This window comes from Rhinoraja longicauda, chromosome 4, assembly GCF_053455715.1.
Source record: "Rhinoraja longicauda isolate Sanriku21f chromosome 4, sRhiLon1.1, whole genome shotgun sequence".
Lineage (NCBI taxonomy): Eukaryota > Metazoa > Chordata > Chondrichthyes > Rajiformes > Arhynchobatidae > Rhinoraja > Rhinoraja longicauda.
In genome coordinates this window covers 19,952,693-19,978,310 of record NC_135956.1, presented here as the reverse complement: position 1 = coordinate 19,978,310, position 25,618 = coordinate 19,952,693, and the positions used below count along the sequence as shown (strand labels likewise).

Genomic DNA, 25,618 nt, shown 5'->3' with positions numbered 1-25,618 from the left:
ACCTGATATTCTGCTTCACCAAGCTCCAAGACTACACCTCCCTTTGCAACTGGATCCTTGATATCCACATCAACACACCTCAATTAGCACCGATCAGTAACATCTTCTCACCGACTATCAACATTTGGTGACTCATGGATGCATGGTTAGCTCCCCCGTCTCCTCTTTTTACACCCACAAATGTTTGTGTAAGTACAACTCCAATTCCATGCATATATTTCTGACATCATTGTTGTTGTTGTTGTTGGCCAAATCATGGGAGGTGATGAGACAGACTACAGTAGAGAGTGAGAGCATATGTTTGAGAGGTCCCACAACATCCCCTCAGTCAACGTCAACAAAAGCAAGAAACTAATCATCGACTTCAGAAAGCAAAAGGCAGAAGATAATGTCCAGTTTTCATTGGCAGGTTGGGGGTGGAAGAGTTAGCAGCTTTGATGACCCATCTTGCGCCCAGCTTAAAAATGTAATCATGAAGAAAGCACGCCAACATCTCTACTTTTTAAGTTTAAAGAGATTTGGCACATCAACAAATACTCAAACAAACCTCAAACAATTTTTGTGTGCTGTGTTAGTCTTTGCGCATGTAAATTAGAATGTCTTTTGTTGCTCAATGCACCTTTTCAATTGTCAGTAGCAATTGTTCTGTCATCAGTGATGTCATGCTGAAAGTAGAACAACTTTTCCCACATTTTCCAATCTCCACCCCTTTCCGACTTCCGCAAAGACCATTCCCTCCGCAACTCCCTGGTTAACTCATCCCTTCCCATCCAAACCACCCCCTCCCCAGGTACCTTCCCTTGCAACAGCAGAAGATGCAACATCTGTCCCCATACCTCCTCCCTCGACATTGTCCAAGGACCCTGACAGTTCTTTCAGGTTAGGCAGAGGTTCACTTGCACCTCCTCCAACCTCATCTACTGTATCCGTTGTTCAAGATGTGGCCTCTTATCCATCGGCGAGACCAAACGTAGACTGGGCAATCATTTTGCGGAACACTTTCGTTCAGTCCGCCTAAATCTACCTGATCTCCCGGTTGCTAACCACTTCAATTCTCCTTCCCATTCCCACACAGACCTTTCTGCCCTAGGTTTCCTCCATTGTCAGAGTGAAGCTAAACGCAATTGGAGGAACAGCATCTCATATTTCGCTTAGACAGCTTACAGCCCAGTGGTATGAATATTGATTTTTCTAACTTCCGGTAGCCCTTGCATTCCCTCTCTCTCTATCCCACCCCCACCCAAGTCGCTGGTTTTCACCTAACAAATAGCCTGTTTCCTTTATCATCGTTACTTTTTGGCACATCTTTCTTTCATTGTTCTTTATCTCTCTACATCATCGCCTATATCTCTCATTTCCCTTATCCCTAACCAGTCTGAAGAAGGGTCTTGACACGAAATGTCACCCATTCCTTCTCTCCAGAGATGCTGCTGGTCCCGCTGAGTTACTCCAGCTTTTGGCATCTATCTTCGGTTTAAACCAGCATCTGCAGTTCCTTCCTACACTACTTTTTATTTGCCAGCCCTACAGCCCCTCCATTTCACATCCAATGTTAGTATTCCTCCATGAGAATAAGAAATACTTTCAGCGTTTCCCACCAACATTTGATATCATGTGAGGAAACAGTATTATTAATGCGTAAATAAATGAATGCGGAAAGAGCAATATTCAGTTTTAATTACATTTTCAATGGATTTATGGATTTCTCTGAAGATTTCTACTCATTTTAGGAGAGAAATGAGTCGACCAATTTAAATGACCTATCACACAAATGAAAAATGGAACCAAATATTCAATTTAAAAAAAGGTTTGGGATTACAGTACTGTTGTATTTTCCCCAAGCTACATCTCACAACATTAATGGCACTTTCTAATAACAGCAATGTTCCTTAAACATTGTCATAAATATGATCCATTTAGTTTAGAGGTAGTAAAATGAAATCATTACTGAACTGATTTTTTGAGCAATGGCTTTTCATTTCTATGCAGCTGTCACACCGACCATCAACTATTACACCAGTCCTTCACCTCACAGATCAAAACTAACATTTTGTCAAATAAACCAAATACTGGTCATGTCTTCTTGACTTCTTGGTTGGAAAGAGCCTTTAATTTTAAGGACAATAAAGGCATGTGTCAAACTCTCCATTAAAGCATTGAATCTTTTCAAATCACAAAGCATGATTTTGTTGAACAATTATGGAAAATGTAGAATCAATTTTAAGTTTTAAATGTGATCACGTTGATGTAATTTATTTTTAAAAATTGCTTCAATGTATGTTTTGTTTGACACAGCAGAACAGAGCAATTATAGCTTGTATGGAGTGAAAGGCATTCAAAAATCAGTTCATTTCCCATTTGGTTGATGATGATTGTGCATAATCCTTTTAATTCCCTTCATAACTTGTACTCGCCCATATTCTCCTAATGTACTTTTTCCTCACCAAATTTTGGCTTCATAGAACTGTCAACTGGGGCTCAGTTTGAAATATTTTCAGCCTCAGAGAAAGATGATTGACTCGAGCTCAAAAATCAAGGCTGACATTCCAGTGCAATAACCAAGGAGTTATTATCTCGGGTATCAGCTTTCAAAAGAGACATTAAACTAAACCGAAAGATCAATATTCAATCATAAATAAATTTTCAATAGATTATAAAAACTGCTTTCAGACAGACATTGTAGATTCCATGGTGTGATTTTGAAGAGGAGTTACTTTACAGCATTTAAACACCATCATAACATTTAAAAAACATTTGGACGGGTACATGGATAGGATAGGTTTCGAAGGATATGGGCCAAATGCAGGCACGTGGGACTAGTGTAGATGGAGCATGTTGGTCTCCATGGGCAAGTTAGGCCAATGGGCCATTTCCACACTGGATGACTCTGACTTTAAGTTCCCTGGCTGATATTTATTCCGTAGTCAACATTGCATTATCTTATTGGTGATCCTGATTGCAAACTGGCTACTGCAATTCCTATATTACAGTGAAGATTACATTTCAGAAATACTTAATTAATTACAAAGTGGACTGACACAGTTTAAGGTTTTTAAAATTCATTTTCCATTCAACGACATCTATATTTAAGTATGCACAATTAGAAGCTAATTTCAAATTAATCGAGATTGTTCATTCTGCCACAATTCACAAGTACCGCCATCCCTTCGTAATAACACTAAAATTAAAGGTTGATGAGGATCAACTACATATCGCAAATAATGCAGTGTTTTTTAATGGAACTTAAAGCTGCATTACACATAGCTTAATGCATTCCTCCACATTTCCAAAACACCCAAAGATGGATGTTTCACATCTTCAGTGACATCCTCCCAAGCTCTCTTCAGTCTCACTTTCTGGAAGGTGTGCTGTCCTGCACATTTCATTCCATCCATCTCCTTTTCTGGTATTTTCAAAAATAGTATTTTTCTTCCATTAGGCTATCCAAAACCTCAACAGCCTTCAGATACCAATGTCTCTCTTTTGATTTTCTGCCTTTTTATCTAACCCATAAGCTACTCTTTATGCTTCCTTTCTTCAAGATTAAATGATTAGTTCTCAAAAAAGCTTTAACTTCAACTTGTTGGTTTCTCATTTTAAATAGATTTTATACTTAGTTCTATATCAGGCTACTCTTCCGCCATCTTTGGTTCTGCATTTATTTTTACAGTCAGTGGTCTTTGCTGAATAAACTGGGCCTGTCTGCCAGTCTTCAGAATTCTTATCTTAGATGGAGTCCTGCTCTCTATCAGAACCAAATTCACTTTAAATTTGCACAATACCTGATGCTGATTTCAGAATTATTGATCAGGATGCAGGTGTTGAAATGAGAACAGAAAATGCAAATCAGGTAGCAAGTTGTAGAGCAAGGCTGGGGAGGAGAAACAGACAAAAACGGGTAAGATCTGTGAAAAGGTGGAAATCAGGAGAGGTTGCATGAGAGAAGTGTTAATGCTGCTGAGTGAAAGAGGGTGGTAAAGGTATAACTGGAGGAAGTGCAAATAGGAGATAAACAAAATCAGAAACATTGGAAGAGGAGAAAAAAAAACCTGGGAACACGAGGAACAAGTTTTGAATTACAATGCCAAAATTTGGAATGGAGGCTGAATACCCATTGTCTGAAACAACCAGGTGCTTGCTGTTGGACCAGTACACTCCCTCCATCACCAAGCCATCATTTGCATGACTGCTTCTGACTTCAACTCTGAAGCTATTTCCTCCATGCCCTCCAACTTTATATTTCCGCACCCTGCACAGCTCATTGCTTTCAACTTGCCAGATCCACAAATTGATTTTTTTCTTATGTCTCAATTCTTTTTTCTATGAAAAGTTTGTTCATCTCATGGATATTGACTGACTGAGTATTAATAGCATTTTCACCTTAAATTTCAGATTTCCAGGATCGGCAGTTTTTGTTTTGATTTCCATCCTTTGATGAGGTAATTTACACTATTTAAGATGCAACAAGTTCAACAACTTCAATTAATGATACTGGAGAGAGTTAGCAGGACCTGATCTGGTAAGTACCGAAGGCAGCGAAGAGCTAAATTTGGCAAGAGAGATTCAATGGTGGCAGCAGTGGGGATGGACTTGAAGGAGCTTTTTGCCTGTTGTACCCTGACACGCAGTCTTAGATTTGGTTCCTAATAGAACTACTGAGAAATGGCAAAAGCAAATTCCCTCAAAAAGTAAACTGAAAAATCAATTAGTGATTTATAGGAATGCAGTACAGTATATCTTCAAAATTAGAATTGCTGATTAAATTAGCACTTACAGTGAGAACCGTATAATTAAAGTTAGTAACAAACATTACCCAGGCCAAGATAAAATTCGAAATAGTCAATTCAATAATGGCATTTCAAAACTGAGATAAAAGAAAATTTAAAAAAACGATTGATGAAAAGTAATTCCAATCAAAATAACAAATAATTAACAAACTTGTCTAGAAACCGAAGATAGAAGAAAACGCAAGGCTTTTTATATGAAAAACAGAAGCTGTGGCAAATAATTGCGATTCTTGCACCGTTGAAACTTCATAATTCCCATGCCTTGCTGTATCGATACATGTATGAAGCGAGACTAAATGATTGAACTCCAGGTAGATAAAATGTTGGAGTAACTTAGCGGGTCAGGCAGCATCTCTCGAGTAAATTAATAGGTAGGTGACATTTCGGGTTGGAACCCTTCTTCAGGCTTTTTCCAGACTTCAGAGATTGAACTCCAGTTCAGTTTTCTGAGATTGAGGACAGCTGAAGTCCCAGCAGGCATAAGTGAAGCATAAGCAGGGCTCAGGATCTCCTAGATTGCATCATCCAGGAGGTGCCCTCTCCCAGGCAAGTCATGGAGTATTATAACACATGAATGGGTCCTTTGGCCAATCACAGCCATGCCGTTATTTTTCCTCATCCATACAAATCCTATTTGCACACAAACTGCCTTAGATGTCCTTCAAAATATCAGTTAAATATAATATTTGTATCTGATTCCATCACATTCTCTGGCAGCACAAGCCAGATGTCAACCACCTCAGCAAAATAAATTTTGCCCTCAGATGTCCTGCATCTGATGTTAAACCTATACCGTCTTATTTTTGATACCCCAACTGTAGGGAATATTATTTTGGTTATATATCCCATCTATGCCTCTTATAATCTAGTATACTTCTCTAGATCACCCCTCCATTTGCTTTGCTCCAGGAAAAACATGCCCAGCCTATCTTATCTCTCCCCATAACTCGTCCTCCAATCCAAACATCCTAATGTATATATTTTGCACTCTCCCTAACTCAATCACACCCACCCTATAATTTGGCAACCAGAAAATACATGGAGTGTTATAAGTGGGTGGTCATACAAAAGTGCAGAAACCTGTAAGGATGTAGACTCTCTCAAAATTGTATTGGTGGAGTTAACGACAGTTTGAGACCAATCCATAGCACAGTACAACAAAGGAAGTATTGAAGGTTACAAAGCAGCAGTCCGAGGGGATTCTTCAGTTAGGGGGAACAGAAGCATTTCTTTAACCATCAGTGTAAGCCACACATGGTGCTTTGCCTTTCTAATTCCATGGAGAGCATGGAAAACACTTCTGGAGATCCAGAAATTGTAGCTTGTGTTGGAATCAACAATGTTGGAAGAAAATATTTGGTCCACAATTAAGAGTTTTAACAGCAAGCATGTCAGTTAAATAAGTCAGATCTTAAAAGTAGTAATCTCGGAATTATTCCTAGCATCACGTACTAAGAAATATAGAAATATGGAGATCAGATGGATATATAGCTTACGAAAGGTTTATAACTCATGAGCACTATGACCATTTGCAGAATAGGAAGATTGTGGTCAAGGTGGGCATATTGTTCCTCAATAAGGAGGGACCCTATGTCCTAGTAGGTAGTTCACTTGTGGGATTGGGAATTAAACTGTCTGGGCTTTGGAAGCCAGAATCTATATACTAAAACTCTTGTTTGTTTGTTCCTGAACTACAGTCAAAACGGTACATGATAGCATGACAATTTTAGGCCCACCTTACTCACCATTGTCCCTTTGGTGCTAATGGAAGACGTTTCATTGAAATCGGTTATATTTTAAAAGTTATTCACATTTTAGTTTAAATCTATCTCCTCGGGAGGGAGGGGAGGGAGGAAGGGGGGTTGAGGGGGATGGAGTGGGTGGGAGGGGAGGAGAGGGGAGAGGAGGGGGAGAGGAGGAGGAGAGGGGAAAGGGGGAGGAGAGGGGAAAGGGGGAGGAGAGGGGAAAGGGGGAGGAGAGTGGAAAGGGGGAGGAGAGGGGAAAGGGGGAGGAGAGGGTGCTGCACCAATGCAGGAGAGGTTTGGGCCCAATGGGTCCACTTGGTCTAGTAAAGAAATAAAAGTTCACACATGAATGGGAGTTTAAAATAGGAAGAAACAAGGAATAAATAAATAGACTAATGGAAATATAATGTAAACGAGATAAGTAAAACATAATTTTAAAAAACAGCAGGGTTGAACACTTAATATTCCAGGATACAAGGCATTCAGTAAAGATAGGGTAGGAGAAAATATGTAGCAGCAGTACTAATTAATGAAGAGATTACTGTGCAGAAGAGAGACCGAATCGGATATTGTTTTGAGTTGGAAAACACAACAAAAGGAACTACTAAGCTACTTCAGCTATTCCATCAACCATCAAATGATGAAAGGGAGGCAGAAGAGCAAAAATTACAGCAAATGTGCAGGGATTGTAGATTGGTGAAATTGGATATTTCAATTACCCCATCAATTGAAATAATATTGGACCAAAGAAGGAGACTTTCCGAAAGGCCTTCAGGAGAATTTCCTTGAATATTTTGTTCCCCATTCAGAGAAAGTGGCATTGTTAAAATTAGTTCTGGCAGACAATTTGCATGGCAGAAATAGTATCAATGGGAGTACATTTGGGTCGCAATGAACTGGTATTCAACTGAATATTCGGCCCTGCCCTGCACCTGTATTTTAAATGGCTCAGCTCTGCACACACAATTTTCTCCTTAAACCTGCCATTCATATCGAAATTAGACCATGAATAGTTTAGGCAGGTAGTGATTCTGATAATACTCCTGATGAACAATTTGCTGCTATATTGCCCTTCACAGATTCACAATTGGAGTATTTGTTATTTCCATGTACCAGAATAATGGAGACACTCAAGAACATCATTCAAGAGGTTAATCAACCATAAAGATCTTGCTGATAATTGAGCATTCCCCACAGAAGAGGCTTCTTCCATCAAATAAATATGATGAGAACAGTTCTCTGATGTATAAAGGACCCATAAAACAACAAATTTATCTGGGAGTTGAAAACCTTTACTGAGGACAGTTCAAGCAAGCACACTCGTACATTTCATGGGTACATTTGCTCCAAATCTGACTTCTCATGGCAGACAAAATTAAGGTGATGGTATGAGGTAAGGAATGAATGCTGTCTTTCTGCCATTTTATAAAAATAAAAATTACATGCAACATTTAAGGCAATAAAGCTGACATATTTTGAGATATTACTAAATTTTCACTAATGTACAAAGGAAGAAGCAAGGATTAAGTGAGGTGGTAAGACTACATTTAAAGTAATATTCCAATAATATTACTATATCGACAATGAAAAAGAACCCATGCAACAGTATTAGCCTAAACTAAACAGATTGTAACACATTAGCAAATTAAATTTTGCCTGTTGGAAGGAAATTTAAAACATTCTAATAACGCTTTAAACCCATCTTCATCACAACTTTAAAACAAACCACAATGGAGTGGCCTGCTTGAGCACCACCAAAACTATTAGTGGCAAGAATTCAGCCACTCGATTGGAATCTCTTGTTTACACATTAAATTATGTCCACTGATCTTAAACTGCATTTATGGTAGTTGGCAAGGAGACCACCAGAGAAGATTTCTAGTTTAAACATATGTACAACAGTACAGTCACTAGATGCAAAGAACTGAATATTCTCAGGGTGAGCAAAGTCAAATGTAATAGTTTAATTACACAACTCACATTATCAAAATTATTAACTTTCTCCTTTCTTTTTCCCTATTCCTTGGTTAACATGCCTAACGACAAAATGAAGTAGGAGTGAATAATTCTAAACAATGAAGGTAAAATCATAATCAAGGATGAATTGAAGCAAAACACATATTTAACGAATGACAGTAGGTATTCACTAAGGAAGACACAAACAATCACCCCGATGTACTGGAGGACAGAGGATCTAGGGAGGTAGAAGAACTGAAATAATTTTTTATTAGGCGAGAAATAGTATTGGGTAGACTAATAAGGATAAGGGGTAGGCCATTTAGAACGGAGATGAGGAAGAACTTTTTCAGTCAGAGAGTGGTGAAGGTGTGGAATTCTCTGCCTCAGAAGGCAGTGGAGGCCAGTTCGTTGGATGCTTTCAAGAGAGAGCTGGATAGAGCTCTTAAGGATAGCGGAGTGAGGGGGTATGGGGAGAAGGCAGGAACGGGGTACTGATTGAGAGTGATCAGCCATGATCGCATTGAATGGCGGTGCTGGCTCGAAGGGCTGAATGGCCTACTCCTGCACCTATTGTCTATTGTCTATTGTCTATTGTCTAATGGGACTGAAGGATGATAAATCCCCTGGGCCTGATGGTCTGCATCCCAGGGTCCTCAGGGAGGTGGCTCTAGAAATAGTGGCCGCATCGGTGATAATTTTCCAATGTTCAATAGATTCAGGATCAGTTCCTGTGGATTGGAGGATAGCTAATGTTATCCCACTTTTCAAGAAAGGAGCAAGAGAGAAAACAGTGAATTACAGACCAGTTAGCCTGACTTCGGTGGTGGGAAAGATGCTGGAGTCAATTATTAAAGAGGTAATAATGGTGCATTTGGATAGCAGTAAAAGGATAAGTCCAAGTCAACATGGATTTATGAAAGGGAAATCATGCTTGACTAATCTTCAGGAATTTTTTGAGGATGTGACAAGTAAAATGGATGAAGGGGAGCCAGTGGATGTAGTGTAGCTAGACTTTCAGAAAGCCTTTGATAAGGTCCCGCACGGGGGATTGGTGACTAAAATTAGAGCACATGGTATTGGGGATAGGGTGTTGACATGAATAGAAAATTGGTTGGCAGACAGGAAGCAAAGAGTAGGAGTAAACGGGTCCTTTTCAGAATGGCAGGCAGTGGCGAGTGGAGTGCCGCAAGGCTCGGTATTGGGGCCGCAACTGTTTACCATATATATTAATGATTTGGAAGAGGGAATTAGAAGTAAAACTAGCAAGTTTGCGGATGACACAAAGCTGGGTGGCAGTGTAAACTGTGAAGAGGATGTTAGGAGGTTGCAGGGTGACCTGGACAGGTTGAGTGAGTGCAGATGCAGTATAATATAGATAAATATGAGGTTATCCACTTTGGCGGCAAAAACAAGGAGGCAGATTATTATCTCAATGGTATTTATTCACAAAATGCTGGAGTAACTCAGCAGGTCAGGCAGCATCTCAGGAGAGAAGGAATGGGTGACGTTTCGGGTCGAGACCCTTCTTCAGACTTATGTCAGGGGGGCGGGACAAAGGAAGGATATAGGTGGATACAGGAAGATAGAGGGAGATCTGGGAAGGGGAGGGGAAGAGAGGGACAGAGGAACTATCTAAAGTTGAAGGTCGATATTCATACCACTGGGCTGCAAGCTGCCCAGGCGAAATATGAGGTGCTGTTCCTCCAATTTCCGGTGGGCCTCACTATGGCACTGGAGGAGGCCCATGACAGAAAGGTCACACTGGGAATGGGAGGGGGAGTTGAAGTGCTCGGCCACCGGGAGATCAGTTTGGCCACTGCGGACCGAGCGCAGGTGTTGAGCGAAGCGATCGCCGAGCCTGCGTTTGGTTTCGCCGATGTAAATAATCTCATTATCTCAATAATCACCATTATCTCAATGGTGTTAGGTTAGGTAAAGGGGAGATGCAGCGAGACCTGGGTTTCCTTGTACACCAGTCACTGAAAGTTGGCATGCAGGTACAGCAGGCAGTGAAGAAAGCTAATGGAATGTTGGCCTTCATAACAAGAGGATTTCAGTATAGGAGTAAAGAGGTTTTTCTGCAGTTGTATAGGGCCCTGGTAAGACCACATCTGGAGTATTGTGTACAGTTTTGGTCTCCTAATTTGAGGAAGTACATCCTTGTAATTGAGGCAGTGCAGCATAGGTTCGCGAGATTGGTCCCAGGGATGGCAGGACTGTCATATGAGGAAAGATTGAAAAAACTAGGGTTGTATTCACTGGAGTTTAGAAGGATGAGAGGGGATCTTATAGAAACATATAAAATTATAGAAGGACTGGACAAGCTAAATGCAGAAAAAAATGTTCCCAATGTTGGGCGAGTCCAGAACCAGGGGCCACAGTCTTAGAATAAAGGGGAGGCCATTTAAAACTGAGGTGAGAAAAAACGTTTTCACCCAGAGAGTTGTGAATTTGCGGAATTCTCTGCCACAGAGGGCAGTGGAAGCCAAATCATTGGATGGATTTAAGAGAGAGTTAGATTGAGCTCTAGGGGCTAGTGGAATCAAGGGATACGGGGAGAAGGCAGGCACGGGTTATTGATTGGGGACGATCAGCCATGATCACAATGAATGGCGGTGTTGGCTCGAAGGGCCGAATAGCCTCCTCCTGCACCTATTTTCTATGTTTCTATGTTTTTATTAAGCCACTGCTGAAGATATTAGTTGGTTGCTGCAGTGTTTTCTCCAACAATGACGTAGCAGAAGGTGCTTTGGTTAAAAACCAATAGTAAAGGCAATACTGATTATCTGCATTAAGTTGCATTAGGCTGACATCTTACAAAGCCAAAAAAGGTTGTGGTATAGCCAGTTCAGGCACTCAAAAAGGATCCCTACAATGCTGCACAACATATTGCACATTCCAATTATTCAAGCATTATAGAAGAACGCTAGAGTCAGTATGTTGAGAGTTATTTTGAAATTGCTATGAATAATATTTCAGCAATCAGGAACCCAGCCTTTTGCAAATGTTCATGAATTTCGCTCAATGGTTATTTTAATGTCTATTCAGTTCAAGCTGATTCAAGTTATACTAATGGCATAGAGCCCCTCTAAACTGGAAAGTAACATAATTTCCACGCATTGAACTGGAAAGAAAATATGACATATCTTTCAAAGTATCAACTCCCACAGTTAAATGACGAAAATGAAACGTCACAAATCAACCACATTATCATTGCACGTTTCTAACATTCTTAGCGTAAAATAAACAAAAGAGAAACTGGATTTTTGCTGTTAAAATAATTCTCAAAATGAACACATTGACAAGAATAAAATGAAAATGATGCCTTTTAAGACTTTTAAATATCATTAATGAGTAAACTATAACTGAAATGTTGTTAAAATGGTTATGCTCATCTATAAAAATATGTACAAACATTCAGTGCTCACAGGTGAAAGTAACCTGGCTTCACCCCAATGGCTTCTACTTTAATGTTTTACTTTAATGGAGTCAATTATAAAAGACGAAATTGCTGAGCATTTGGATAGCAGTAACAGGATCATTCCGAGTCAGCATGGATTTACGAAGGGGAAATCTTGCTTGACAAATCTACTGGAATTTTTTGAGGATGTAACTAGGAAAATTGACAGGGGAGAGTCAGTGGATGTGGTGTACCTCGACTTTCAGAAAGCCTTCGACAAGGTCCCACATAGGAGATTAGTGGGCAAAATTAGAGCACATGGTATTGGGGGTAGGGTACTGACATGGATAGAAAATTGGTTGACAGACAGAAAGCAAAGAGTGGGGATAAATGGGTCCCTTTCGGAATGGCAGGCAGTGACCAGTGGGGTACCGCAAGGTTCGGTGCTGGGACCCCAGCTATTTACGATATACATTAATGAATTAGATGAAGGGATTAAAAGTACCATTAGCAAATTTGCAGATGATACTAAACTGGGGGGTAGTGTGAATTGTGAGGAAGATGCAATAAGGCTGCAGGGTGACTTGGACAGGTTGTGTGAGTGGGCGGATACATGGCAGATGCAGTTTAATGTAGATAAGTGCGAGGTTATTCACTTTGGAAGTAAGAATAGAAAGGCAGATTATTATCTGAATGGTGTCAAGTTAGGAAGAGGGGATGTTCAACGAGATCTGGGTGTCCTAGTGCATCAGTCACTGAAAGGAAGCATGCAGGTACAGCAGGCAGTGAAGAAAGCCAATGGAATGTTGGCCTTCATAACAAGAGGAGTTGAGTATAGGAGCAAAGAGGTCCTTCTGCAGTTGTACCGGGCCCTGGTGAGACCGCACCTGGAGTACTGTGTGCAGTTTTGGTCTCCAAATTTGAGGAAGGATATTCTTGCTATTGAGGGCGTGCAGCGTAGGTTCACTAGGTTAATTCCCGGAATGGCGGGACTGTCGTATGTTGAAAGGCTGGAGCAATTAGGCTTGTATACACTGGAATTTAGAAGGATGAGGGGGGATCTTATTGAAACATACAAGATAATTAGGGGATTGGACACATTAGAGGCAGGAAACATGTTCCCAATGTTGGGGGAGTCCAGAACAAGGGGCCACAGTTTAAGAATAAGGGGTAGGCCATTTAGAACGGAGATGAGGAAGAACTTTTTCAGTCAGAGAGTGGTGAAGGTGTAGAATTCTCTGCCTCAGAAGGCAGTGGAGGCCAGTTCGTTGGATGCTTTCAAGAGAGAGCTGGATAGAGCTCTTAAGGATAGCGGAGTGAGGGGGTATGGGGAGAAGGCAGGAACGGGGTACTGATTGAGAGTGATCAGCCATGATCGCATTGAATGGCGGTGCTGGCTCGAAGGGCTGAATGGCCTACTCCTGCACCTATTGTCTATTATCTATTGTCTATAACTGCTCCTCCTCTTGGTTGCTCTCTTTCAAAGTCAAAGGCTTTGATTCATTTCGCTGCTTTGATACGCTTCTTCCCCTAATTACAAAGCAAGATGCAAGTCAAATAAACTTGTATTTTCCACTAAGGATGACAAATGAAAACCATAACTTGAGCACCCCATCTGTCACAATTGTTGGGGCAGGATTCAGAGTGATAAGGATAATTTAAGGATTTGGCTTTTAAGCCCCCAAGTTAAATTCATGTCAAATTGGGGCCATAGGAAAAAGGAAGATCTTAATACATGTAATTATTTAGTTACACATGAAACGAACACATTTTAATCGTGGATTATGAACTAACTAGCAGTGTTCTTCATTTAATACACAATTTTCTTTATTCCTAGGGAGTACAAAGTTTGAAAGGTTCAGAGTCAAGCACTTGAATTTTCAACTTTATTCAATTTCTCATGAATTATTTTGGCAATTTTAATTGAGTTTAAATCTTTCATAATAGATGGGAAGGTGCCATTCCCTCCCCTCCCCCTAACTATCAACTGTCATTCACAAAGGCATCAACTATTTTCTCCATATAATTTGAATTGACTGATTCAAATGCTAAAGGTCTCCATACATGCTGCCACAAGCATTACACATGGTCGCAACATAATCAAGGTAACCAGTTGATTAGTGGAGAAACGCTAGCCTTGAAAAGGTTTGACAGCGAGCAAAGCTAACGAAAAGCTAGCCATAAAAGTTATTACTCAAGAATGTTTAATTATCTCTGACAGTTATTAAAAAATTAAAATTAGAATTATAAACTAATAACACAAAGAATTAAACATATTAAAATTAAGACATTAAAGAGAAATATTTGAAGTAACTTAAGGGCCTGTCCCACTTAGGCGATTTATTTGGCGACTGCCGGCGACTGTCAAAGTCGTAGCAGATCGCCGAACTTTTCTTTTACCCGACGACAATGACCACAACAATGCCGAGTCAGGTCGAGATTACACTGTCTTCAAAAACATCGCGAAAATTCCCACACTGTCAATGCTTCTCCGGGGTCCTAATTTTCGCTGAAATCGCTGACAAGTCGGTAAGTACTTGAGAATTTTGAACTATAACACCTTGTATGGGTTACTTAAAAACCAAGCTTCACTGTAACAAGGAATAGACCAGATTTACTTCCAGTTTACTAATAGCTGTATTAGAAACATTAATTTTAAAAGTGGTTCAGTGGATTTTTGTGAAAAGTGCGTGGGCATTCTTTGAAAATGTAAGGGAGATGCATATCTGGTTTCTGGGTTGAATGTCTGGGTTTAGAGCCCATTTTAAATGTAGTGGCTGAGGCCAAAAACATCGCAAAAATTCCCACAAAATGGTCGCTTCCAATCTACCTGTCAAATGTCCTGACGTTAAATAAATCCGTTAAACACAAGCATTTTATGGTATTTTGAAATGGCTTTACTTATTTTAATATTATGTGCTTCTAAATGCATCTTAAGAGAACCTATCAAACATAGAAACATAGAAACTAGGTACAGGAGTAGGCCATTCGGCCCTTCGAGCCTGCACCGCCATTCAATATGATCATGGCTGATCAAACCTGGGGCAGCATGCGACAGCGACCGCAATAAACAACGATACCTGGCGACAAGCCAGCTGTCGCCGAGAAATTTCAAACAGTTTGATTTCTCAGCGACGCATCGAGATCCACTACGATCTTTGGAAAACTCCTCACGATCATGCCCGCGACACCCTGGCGAACTGTCGGCGACAGCCTAGTCGCCAGCAGTCGCCTTAAAATTGCCTAAGTGGGACATGCCCTTTAGTTACATTATCTATGACGCCTCAACCCTCATTGAAGTCAATGTGGTTTCACGTACCATGTCAAATTGGAACAGGGACATTCTACAAGAGTAGATGTCTTATTTACTCAACATCACACATTAAATACAACTAATGCATTGTCAGTCATTTTCTTTGTAACAAAATGTAAATTTATCTCTGATTGTTTCATGAAACATTTCTCATGAGGTTCTTTCACAATTCCACAAATGGAAGATGCCACGCACAACTCCCACAAATCTCTCTTATTCACCGAAAGAGGGATTGGAATTCCCCAAACCATAACGTAAAGATTCTACTTAGTGCAACTCAACATCATTTTTAATGGTTTCAAGATACAAGGCAAATGCCAATCATCTCCATTTATTCCAAAGTATAGCATTTATCCTTGAATGTTTTAGCAGGGGGGCATCAGTATCTTGTTGAAAATTTGAAAAAAAATTGCAAAAGATTTTTTACATCTTTACAAAAGATTTATGGCATTTATGAAGGTGTTTAAGTGGTATTCATTTTTTTCCTATAGTTATGCTAGAACTGTCAGTTATGTAACATGTTGAGCTGTGAGAAATTAAAATATATGAAAAACAACAGCAAAGCTCTCAGTAACTAAGCTTAGACACAGAAAGTCTCCACAATTTTATAACCTCTGTCATTAGAAATTCAGTTCTCTATAAATTTACACTTTCGGGGAAATTGCTTCTTCTGTAATAAAGACTGTGTAAGAATTTGTGCATGTTATCTTTTTCCATGAATAAAGAATTTGATCACAAAGCCTCTTCAGAATTTCTCTTTAAAAACCTTTTACTCACCTGCCCAAATAAGTCATTTTAGCTTGTTGCCAATTCTTTAAATTAAGCTCCTGCCAATCAATGGGCAAAATTTCATTACATTCAAGATGCTCTATAAATGGAAGTTATTGTTCATTTCAAATCCGTACTTGTTTCTGCTCGATAGTAGAAACAATATATGGCTTAGCTTTCTCATGTGACTGATTTATTTTACTTTTGTTAGAGAGAGCTATTTCTATGTACCCTCTATACTCTGAACGTCTGAATCAGGCTGTCAGTCTTTGTTTTAGTAAGCTAATTCGCAACATACGTTCAATCAGACTTCTAGCTCTACCCATAATCAAAAGGAAGGAAAATAAAGAAACAGTAAGGGACTGGAATTTTTCCACATCATGAGGCCATGATCCTATCAATTACTAGGACGAGAGAACAAACTGCTCATGCTTATCAGCCTTTTTGGGGAAACAACTTAAACGCCAAACATTTTAGCATCTCAACCATTTTCAATTGTGCTGTTGCTTTTCAAAACACTGATTTACCGTGTACACATTTTAAAACTATAATGTTTAAATATAACTGTATCTATCTAATTATAACAAACACATGGCCCTATATGTAGCAAGTCACAAATACTATTCAGATCTTTTTTCCCTTCATAGATTGCAATTTGACATTTACGCCAAAGAATAGCTTCATTGTGCAACTTAAATATTTACATGGTCTTCACAAATTGTGCCATCTTGAATTGATTAAATACTTTCCCATTGCTGTAATATTTTCTCCCATTTGTCATTTTTCCTCTCTTATCGAATATATGGACCAAATCCCATTGGCAAAAAATATATATCCAACAACCTGACCACAAACAGGCAAAACGTATCAAAGAAAATGAACAATAAAATAAAAAGTAGATTCTATTATTTTTAATTTGTTTTTGGACAAAATACTCTAGATTGTTAACAGCAATTAATCTGCACTCAACCTTTGGTCAGGATCCATGTAATTAATGAAGTCCAAATCTAAGAGCCCTACAAAGCATTGAAGCCATTGCTATTTAGATATTAAAAGATAAACTCCAGCCATTTTTTCAGCAATAAAATATATCATGCTATTATGTGCAAGATAGAACTGCAGATGCTGGTTTAAATCGAAGGCAGACACAAAATGCTGGAGTAACTCAGCAGGACAGGCAGCATCTCTGGAGAGAAGCAATGGGTGACTGAAGAAGGGTCTCGACCCGAAACGTCACCATTCCTTCTCTCTAGAGATGCTGCCTGCCCCGCTGAGTTACTCCAGCATTTTGTGTCTACCTTCACGCTATTATTGCTCAGTTAACAAAACCAAACAACGCAAACTATCTTTCCAGTGTAGACAGGAAAGAGGGTAGTTGTAGGCTGCAAAATTATATTGATCAGGTGAGAAATTGGACATTGGAAAATGGAATTAAATCTTTCAGGCAAGAGGTCAGAAATGTTGGAGGTGTGGGGAAATCTTTCATGGGTTGAACAAATACCATGAATAGGAGCGGCATCCGGACTATTGGACCTTGGTGTGTAAGCGCCAAGATCCTTGAAGGTGGCAGCACCGATATAAAGTGGCAAATATGACATATGGGATGCTTGCCTGCAAAAGCCAGCGTACAGAATATAAGAGCAGAAAGGTCTTAGTACAACTTTATAAAACAATGGTTATCGGACACCACTATGCAATTCTGGCCTCCACATTACAAAACTGGTGATATTGCATTGGAGCTTCATCAAAATGCTTCAGTTATGAGGAGAGACTGTACAGGCTGTTTGTCTTCCTTGGAGCAGAAGAGAATGAGGGGCACATTGTAGAGGTATCCAAAATTGTGAGACGTAGACAGGATAGATCCAAATAAATTTTTCACCATGGCAGAAATGCCCAAAATCTGAAGGAATAGGTTTAAGATGAAGGAGGTTTAGAGGAGATTGGAGGAAGATTTTTTCATTCAAGGGTAGTTGCAAATTGGAATACATTACAAACAAAGTGGTAGATGTAGATAATCTCGCAATATTTAAGAAGCATCAGCATGAGCACTTGAATAGCCAAGGCCTTCTTACTAAACCATAGGCAGGTAATAGGAAACAGTATAAATATTTGATGTCAGCATAGACACGGTGGGCTAAAGAGTCTGATTCTGATATCACTCTGATTCCTGAAATCCCAATGCACAATTCCTCAAGTCATCATAATAATAAAACACAAGCTGCTGAGTACAGTACAGTGCCCTCCATAACGTTTGGGACAAAGACCCATCATTTATTTATTTGCCTATGTACTCCACAATTTGAGATTTGTAATAGAAAAAAACCACATGTGGTTAAAGTGCACATTGTCAGATTTTAATAAAGATCATTTTTATACATTTGGTATTTTGGAAATTACAGCAATGTTTATACACAGTCCCCCCATTTCAGGGCACCAGAAAGTTTGGAACACATGCCTTCACAGGTGTTGGTAATTGCTCAGGTGTGTTTAAATGCCTCCGTAATGCAGGTATAAGAGAGCTCTCAGCACCTAGTCTTTCCTGCAGTCTTTCCATCACCTTTGCAAACTTTTATTGCTGTTTATCAACATGAGGACCAAAGTTGTGCCAATGAAAGTCAAAGAAGCCATTATGAGACTGAGAAACAAGAATAAAACTGTTAGAGACATCAGCCAAACCTTAGGCTTACCAATATCCACTGTTTGGAACATCAATAAGAAAGAGAGCTCTGGTGAGCTTACTAATCGCAAAGGGACTGGCAGGCCAAGGAAGACCTCCATAGCTGATGACAGAGGAATTCACTCCATAATAAAGAAAAATCCCCAAACACTTGTCCGACAGATCAGAAACACTCTTCAGGAGTCAGGTGTGGATTTGTCAATGACCACTGTCCGCAGAAGACTTCATGAACAGAAATACAGAGGCTGCACTGCAAGATGTAAACCACTGGTTAGGTGCAAAAATAGGATGGCCAGGTTACAGTTTGCCAAGATGTACTTAAAAGAGCAGCACAGTTCTGGAAAAATGTCTTGTGGACAGATGAGACAGAGATTAACTTATATCAGAGTGATGGCAAGAGCAAAGTATGGAAGAGAGAAGGAACAGCCCAAGATCCAAATCATACCACCTCATCTGTGAAAAGCTGGGGGTGTTATGGCCTGGGCATGTATGGCTGCTGAAGGTACTGGCTCACTTATCTTCATTGATGATACAACTACTGATGGTAGTAGCATAATTAATTCTGAAGTGCATAGACACACATCCTATCTGCTCAAGTTCAAACAAATGCCTCAAAACTCATTGGCTGACGGTTCATTCTACAGCAAGACAATGATCTCAAACACACTGTTAAAGCAACAAAGGAGTTTTTCAAAGCAAAAAAAATGATTAATTCTTGAGTGGCCAAGTCAATCACCCGATTTGAACCCAATTGAGCATGCCTTTTATATGTTGAAGAGAAAACTGAAAGGGACTAGCCCCCAAAACAAGCATAAGATAAAAATGGCTGCAATGCAGACTCTGACAATAGACAATAGGTGCAGGAGTAGGCCATTCGGCCCTTCGAGCCAGCACCGCCATTCAATGTGATCATGGCTGATCATTCACAATCAGTACCCCGTTCCTGCCTTCTCCCCATACCCCCTGCCTCCGCTATCTTTCTCTTGAAAGCATCCAGAGAATTGGCCTCCACTGCCTTCTGAGGCAGAGAATTCCACAGATTTACAACTCTCTGGCTGGAAAGGTTTTTCCTCATCTCCGTTCTAAATGGCCTACCCCTTATTCTTAAACTGTGGCCCCTGGTTCTGGACTCCCCCAACATTGGGAACATGTTTCCTGCCTCTAACGTGTCCAATCCCTTAATAATATATGTTTTAAATTTCAGTGTTTACAAGCCTAGTCACTCCTGTCTTTCAATATACGACAGTCCCGCCATTCCGGGAATTAACCTAGTGAACCTACGCTGCACTCCCTCAATAGCAAGAATGTCCTTCCTCAAATTTGGAGATCAAAACTGCACACAGTACTCCAGGTGTGGTCTCACTAGGGCCCTGTACAACTACGGAAGGACATCTTTGCTCCTATACTCAACTCCTCTTGTCATAAAGGACAACATGCCATTAGCTTTCTTCACTGCCTGCTGTACCAGCATGCTAACTTTAAGTGACTGATGAACAAGGATACCCAGATATCTTTGTACTTCCCCATTTCCTAACTTGACACCATTTAGATAATAATCTGCCTTCCTGTTCTTACCACCAAAGTGGATAACCTCACATTTATCCACATTAAACTGCATCTTCCATGCATCTGCCCACTCACACGACCTGTCCAAGTCACCCTGCAACCTCATAGCATCTTCCTCACAGTTCACACTACCACCCAGCTTTGTGTCATTTGCAAATTTGCTAATGTTACTTTTAATCCCTTCATCTAAGTCATTAATGTATATTGTAAATAGCTGCGGTCCCAGCACCGAGCCTTGCAGTACCCCACTACCTGCCATTCCGAAAGGGACCTGTTAATCCCTGCTCTTTGTTTCCAGTCTGCCAACCAATTTTCTATCCATGTCAGCACCCTACCACCAATACCATGTGCTCTAATCGCCCACTAATCTCCTATGTGGGACTTTATCAAAGGCTTTTTGAAAGTCCAGGTACACTACATCCACTGGCTCTCCCTTGTCCATTTTCCTAGTTACATCCTCAAAAAATTCCAGAAGATTAGTCAAGCATGATTTCCTCTTCGTAAATCCATGCTGACTCGGAACGATCCTGTTACTGCTATCCAAATGTTCCGCAATTTCTTCTTTTATAATTGACTCCAGCATCTTCCCCACCACTGATGTCAGGCTAACTGGTCTATAATTTCCCGTTTTCTCTCTCCCTCCTTTCTTAAAAAGTGGGATAACATTAGCTACCCTCCAATCCACAGGAACTGATCCTGAATCTATAGAACATTGGAAAATGATCACCAATGCGTCCACGATTTCTAGAGCCACTTCCTTAAGTACCCTGGGATGCAGACAATCAGGCCCTGGGGATTTATCAGCCTTCAGTCCCATCAGTCTACCCAACACCATTTCCTGCCTAATGTGAATTTCCTTCAGTTCCTCTGTTACCCTAGGACCTCTGTCCACTGGTACATCTGGGAGATTGGATCTGTCTTCACTAAGGAAGACACAAACAAAGTACCTGTTCAACTCGTCTGCCATTTCCTTGTTCCCCATAATAAATTCCCCTGCTGCTGTCTTCAAGGGACCCACATTGGTCTTAACTATTTTTTTCCTCTTCTCATACCTAAAGAAGCTTTTACTATCCTCCTTAATATTCTTGGCTAGCTTACCTTCGCACCTCATATTTTCTCCCCGTATTGCCTTTTTAGTTATCTTCTGTTGCTCTTTAAAAGTGTCCCAATCCTCTGGCTTCCCGCTCATCTTTGCTATGTTATACTTCTCTTTTATTTTTATACTGTCCTTGACTTCCCTTGTCAGCCACGGTCGCCTCTTACTCCCCTTAGAATCTTTTTTCCTCTTTGGAATGAACTGATCCTGCACCTTCTGTATTATTCCCAGAAATACCTGCCATTGTTGTTCCACCGTCTTCCCTCTTAGGGTCTCTTTCCAGTCAACTCTGGCCAGCTCATCTCATGCCTCCATAGTCCCCCTTGCTCAACTGCAATACTGACACTTCCGATTTTCCCTTCTCCCTCTCAATTTGTAGATTAAAACTTCTCATATTATGATCACTACCTCCTAATGGCTCTTTTTCCTTGAGTTCCCTTATCAAATCCACAAATTGGGCCACATAAGCTTTTCCCATCTTTAATTATATCCTGGGGCACAATTAAAATGCTCTTGAGAGATTTAAAATGTATTCAGTTTAATATGTAAGGAAACTGAGGATATGTGCATACTTGATCTTTGATTTTTTATAGACTGAGATCTCAAATATCATAGAAACATAGAAAAATAGGTGGAGTAGGCGATTTGCCCTTTCGAGCCAGCACCGCCATTCAATTATGATCCTGGCTGATCATCTAAAATCAGTAACCCGTTCCTGCTTTATCCCCATATCCCTTGATTCCTTTAGCCCTAAGAGCTAAATCTAGCTCTCTCTTGAAAACATCCAGTGAATAGGCCTCCACTGCCTTCTGTGGCAGATAATTCCACAGATTCACAACTCTCTGGGTGAAGAAGTTTTTCCTCATCTCAGTCTTAAAAGGCCTACCCCTTATTCTTGGTTACGGACTCCCCCAACATCGGGAACATTTTTCTTGCATCTAGCCTGTCCAATCCTTTAAGAATTTTATATAATAATAATAATAATAATAAGCATTTATTTTATATAGCGCCTTATCAGGTGCTCAAAGCGCTTTACATAAACAATCAAACATAAAAACAAACAGACAAACTATCCTAACGGAGAAGCGGCGAATAAACAACGCCAGCGTCCTCTCACGTCAGGGTCCGGCAGTAGAGAACAAAAAGCACAGGACACACAGATACAATTTTTACACAATTTTTTACACAAACAGCCATCACAGTGATTGCTCTAGGCACACCCTCACTGTGATGGAAGGCAAAGTCTTATCTCCTCCTGATTTCTTCTCCAGTGGTGCCACGAGGTGATCGAGGCTCCCAACTTTTTGAAGCCCCCACTGGGCGATGGAAAGTCCCAGGGCCGAGCCGAGCAGGCCGATGAAAGTCCTGAGCCCCCACTGGGCGATGGTAAGTCCCAGGGCCGAGCCAAGCAGGCCGATGAAGGTCCTGAGCCCCCACCGGGCGATGGTAAGTCCCAGGGCCGAGCCGAGCAGGCCGATGAAGGTCCTGAGCCCCCACCGGGCGATGGTAAGTCCCAGGGCCGAGCCGAGCAGGCCGATGAAGGTCCTGAGCCCCCACCGGGCGATGGAAAGTCCCAGGGCCGAGCCAAGCAGGCCGATGAAAGTCTTGAGCCCCCACCGGGCAATGGAAAGTGCTGCGGCCGAGCCACGCAGGGCGATGAAGGGCCTGCGAGCGGGTTGATCATACCTCGCACTTCGGGGCGGTTGAAGCTGCTACGGCTGGAGCTCCCGAAAGCCGGTCGCCAGCCAGGGACCTGCGAACTCCCGATGTTGCGGTCTGCAGGGCCCACGGCCGAAGCCTCCGAGATGGTAAGTCCAGGCCCTGCGACCGGAGTCTTCAAGGTCGATCCCAGCTGGAGGCCGCCGACTCCACGATGTTAGGCCGTAGCGCGAACGGAGATACGACACGGTAAAGGTCGCATCTCCGTTGAGGAGATTTGAAAAAAGGTTTCCCCCAACCCCCCCACCACCCCCCCACATACACAGAGTTAAAAATAAAATAAAACGTACAATTAAACGATGACAGATATCTATAGATATCCCAGTCGACCCATTCTTTCATCATATGTCAGTCCCGCCATCCCGGGAATTAACCTGGTGAACCTACGCTGCACTCCCTCAATGGCAATAATGTCTTTCCTCAAATTCGGAGACCAAAATTGCACACAATACTCCAGGTGCGGTCTCACTGGGGCCCTGTACCACTGCAGTAGGACCTCCTTGCTCCTAGTCACATCTTTTCACAATGAAGGCCAACATGCCATTAGCTTTCTTCACTGCCTGCTCTACATGCATGCTTACTTTCAGTGACTAGTGTACAAACACACCCCAGACTCGTTGCACCTCCCCTTTTCCTAATCTGATATCATTCAGATAATAATTTGCCTTCCTGTTCTTGTCACCAAAGTGGATAACCTCACATTTATGCACATTTTACTGCATCTGCCATGCATCTGTCCGCTCACCAACCTAGGGCGGGCACAGTGGTGCAGCGGTAGAGGTGCTGCCTTACAGCGAATGCAGTGCCGGAGACCCAAGTTCGATTTAATAATCGCAAAGGGACTGGCTGGCCAAGGAAGACCTCCACAGCTGATGACAGAATAATTCTCTCCATAATAAAGAAAAATCCCCAAACACCTGTCCGACAGATCAGAAACACTCTTCAGGAGTCAAGTGTGGATTTGTCAATGACCACTGTCCGCAGAAGACTTCATGAACAGAAATACAGTGGCTACACTGCAAGATGCAAACCACTGGTTAGCCGCAAAAATAGGATGGCCAGTTTACAGTTTGCCAAGAAGTACTTAAAAGAGCAACAACAGTTCTGGAAAAAGGTCTAGTGGACAGATGAGACGAAGATTAACTTATATCAGAGTGATGGCAAGAGCAAAGTATGGAGGAGAGAAGGAAATGCCCAAGATCCAAAGCATACCACCTCATCTGTGAAACACGGTGATGGGGGTGTTATGGCCTGGGCACGTATGGCTGCTGAAGGCTCACTTATCTTTGATAATACAACTGCTGATGGTAGTAACATAATGAATTCTGGTGTATAGACACATCCCATCTGCTCAAGTTCAAACAAATGCCTCAAAACTCTTTGGCCGGTGGTTCGTTCTACAGCAAGACAATGATCCCAAACATACGGCTAAAGCAATAAAGGAGTTTTTCAAAGCTAAAAAATGGTCAATTCTTCAGTGGCCAAGTCAATCACCCAATCTGAACCCAATTACGCATGACTTTTATATGCTGAAGAGAGAACTGAAGAGGACTAGCCCCCAAAACAAGTATAAGCTAAAGATGGCTGCAATACAGGCCTGGCAGAGCATCACCAGAGAAGACACCCAGCAACTGGTGATGTCCATGAATAGCAGACTTCAAGCAGTCATTGCATGTAAAGGATATGCAACAAAATACTAAACATGACTACTTTCATTTACAGACATTGCTTTGTCCCAAACATTATTGTGCACTGAAATGGGGGGACTATGTATAAACACTGCTGTAATTTCTAGATGGTGAAACCAAAATGTATAAAAATGGCCTTTATTAAAATCTGACAATGAGCACTTTATTCACATGTGATTTTTTCTATTACAAATCTCAAATTGTGGAATACAGAGGCAAATAAATAAATGATGGTTCTTTGTCCCAAACATTCTGGAGGGCACTGTATCTATTCAAACTACTGCACTTAAAATGTGAGAAATAGGACATACCTTCACATGATTATATTCACTTTTACTGTTAGTGTCCACTGAATTGAAGTTAACAGATTTACTCTCTGAGCCGAGTTTGCCATTCTGTCGAAAAGGACTTGACAAAGGTAGCCCTGCAAGACTTATTCCATCTGAAAGGAAAAAAAGCAACAATTTTAAATGAAACACAGATTTATATAAATTAATTTTCTGACAACTTTTATAAATCATTAATTTCTGAAAACTTCTAATAATTCATTGAAATGCAAATAATATTATTTAATTTTATCCATTCAAAAAGCAGGAAGATTATACACTTCACATGTATAAAAAAAATCAAAAGATTGGAATATCAAGTTAATAGCCTCTGGAAAACAAAATCATGCATGTAGTTGAGATTTAATGCAGGAAAGGACAAATAGATTTCCTTCTCGAAAGATGACGGTTTGGTGTACCATAATGATCTACACAGAGAATTGCATTTCACAAGCTCATCATGAATCAAAATACATTTCACCCAGTACTTTTTCAAACGTCGGCACAATCGTAACGTGGCAATTGCTTTGAAATATTGCCACTGTTATAATGAAGAAAATGCGGCAGTTGCTTT

General features: G+C 40.8%; 1 protein-coding gene across 4 annotated transcripts in view; it reads right to left on the bottom strand.

The window, feature by feature from the left end:
- Window positions 1–25,618, bottom strand: part of trappc9 (trafficking protein particle complex subunit 9) — a 425,282-nt gene that overhangs the window by 281,735 nt on the left and 117,929 nt on the right. For all 4 annotated transcript variants that reach the window (XM_078397318.1, XM_078397315.1, XM_078397316.1 and 1 more), the window contains exon 17: window positions 25,030–25,160. In XM_078397318.1, the coding sequence (XP_078253444.1) occupies window positions 25,030–25,160 (131 nt within the window). The remainder of the gene's footprint in view (window positions 1–25,029; window positions 25,161–25,618) is intronic.